The sequence below is a fragment of the Apaloderma vittatum genome, unplaced genomic scaffold, assembly GCF_000703405.1.
Source record: "Apaloderma vittatum isolate BGI_N311 unplaced genomic scaffold, ASM70340v1 scaffold18116, whole genome shotgun sequence".
In the NCBI taxonomy this organism is placed as follows: domain Eukaryota; kingdom Metazoa; phylum Chordata; class Aves; order Trogoniformes; family Trogonidae; genus Apaloderma; species Apaloderma vittatum.
In genome coordinates, this window is record NW_009722502.1 from 1 (window position 1) to 1906 (window position 1906).

The following is a 1906-nucleotide window of genomic DNA, read 5'->3' on the forward strand; positions in this document are numbered from 1 at the left end:
GTGGGTTTTGGGGAAAAAAAACCCTCAAAAAACAAAACAAAGGCGATTTTCAGGCCAAGAAGCTTTCGTTTCTCTTCAGAAGTCGGCCGATCTTGAGGATTAAACCCTCGGGAAGGTCCCGAAGTCGGCGAATTCCTGGGAGAAGGCGGCAAAGCGCTGAAGATTTACAAAACAGACCCTTCAAAATAGGGGGGAAAAAGGAAAAGCCGCCTTTCCGAAGCCAAAATAAAAGCCAGCGAGGTAAGTCTCAGCGCAGGTTGGGGTTTATTAATTGTTTTGAGGCAAAATCCCGCCGGGATGCAAAATTAAGGTCAGTAAAGGTGTATTAGTCCACCTAACTTTAAGGTACTTCGTGTAAATTTAGGTAGTTCTTGTTTTGTTGTGTTCCCCCCCCCGCCAAGAATCAGATCTCTATATATGTCTATATTAAAAGTGCAAATAAATTTCAGCATTAAGATTACATTTAGAAATTAAAAACTAATCCTTACCGTTTTATATGGACAGCGAGGTTAATAATACACTTCACTGACAACTTAACTTTTTTCCCCATATTTTGAATAAGTCAGTAACGAGTTTTTTGTGACGCAAGCCAGCATCAAGCCGGAGGAGCCTGATCTAGATACCTTTTCCCTTGGCGTTATTTAATTTTTACCCATGTTTTTACATTTTTCCCAGCGTTTTCCCAACGGTTGACCTCAATAAACATCCCTCCGCGGAGCTGAGCCATGGACGTGCGGCGCTGGAGGGGTCTCCCACCCGGGAATCTTTCTGATTGTCCCAACGGCTCCCGTTGGGTGATGGACGTGTTCAACGAGTGCGCCCAGGACGGCCGGGACATCGCCAGCATCGTCCTGGGGCTCGTTTCCATCTTCTGCTTTGCGGCTGCGTCTTTTCCGTAAGTATCACCAAAAACCCCCAAAACCCGGCCGAGCCTTTCCCTTGGTACCCGCACTCCTCTCTGAAAATCAGATTTGAAGCGCAAGCTGCCTGAATTATTAAATATACCCGGCAATAGCAATCTGGCCTTGGAAAATCTGAGCAAAACAGAAAGAGAGGGAGCGGGCGCTACAGCCCCGAAGCCTTGTTTGTTATTATATTGTTATTCTTGTGCTTGGCAGCTGTACTAACCCACGTAAGCTGACTGCCATGCAGTCATTGCAGGTCAGACATGCGGAAGAAATGTTTCCAGGAGCCCTGGGCTTCTTGGAAGTGCTGAGACAGCCCCGGCGGAGGGTAACGTGGGAGGGTCGCGCTCGGTCTCAGCGTATCCTCAGGTTATTTCATAACCAGAGAGGCTGTTTCTGCAACCGGTGCTTCTCCTTGCTGCTTTCTGCCCCGACACCGGGGCTCGAGCCCCAGTGGGTGTCTGCCAGCACCCAGTAGGTCATGGGACCTCTTGAGGGGGCCAGTTTGTGGGGCAGCACGTGGCTTTGCTAGAGGAAATCCCTGCTTTTCCTCCCCTCCCCCAGTGCCTTGGGCCAGTCACAGTTGTGAAATCATCCAGGTGGGAGCAGCGGGGATGCTGGGGATGGTTCCCAGGTAGCGCTGAAGCAGCCAGGGGTTACAGTTTGTGTCTCCACCTGACTCTGTCTCTCTCCAGGCAGTTTTACCAAGCCTGCAAAACGGGCATCATGGACCGGGCACTCTCCATATATTTCCTGCTGGGCTGGCTGGGCGGAGACCTCCTAAACCTCATCGGTTCCTTCCTGGCTGATCAGCTGCCCCTGCAGGTACTGCCTGACTCGCTGGGGCATTCCAGGGATGAGGCATGGGATGGGATGGGATGGGATGGGATGGATGAGATGGGGATGGGATGGATGGGATGAGATGGGATGGGATTGGATTGGATTGGATGGATGGGATGGGGATGGGATGAGATGGGATGGGATGGGATGGGATGGGATGG

General features: G+C 50.9%; 1 protein-coding gene across 1 annotated transcript in view; it reads left to right on the forward strand.

Moving 5' to 3' along the window:
- Positions 1-725: 725 nt before the first annotated feature.
- PQLC2 (PQ loop repeat containing 2) overlaps positions 726-1906 on the forward strand; it is a 4086-nt gene continuing 2905 nt past the window's right edge. Inside the window, exons 1-2 of the mRNA XM_009871798.1 lie at positions 726-895; positions 1601-1730. Coding sequence (XP_009870100.1) covers positions 726-895; positions 1601-1730 — 300 coding nt within the window. The remainder of the gene's footprint in view (positions 896-1600; positions 1731-1906) is intronic.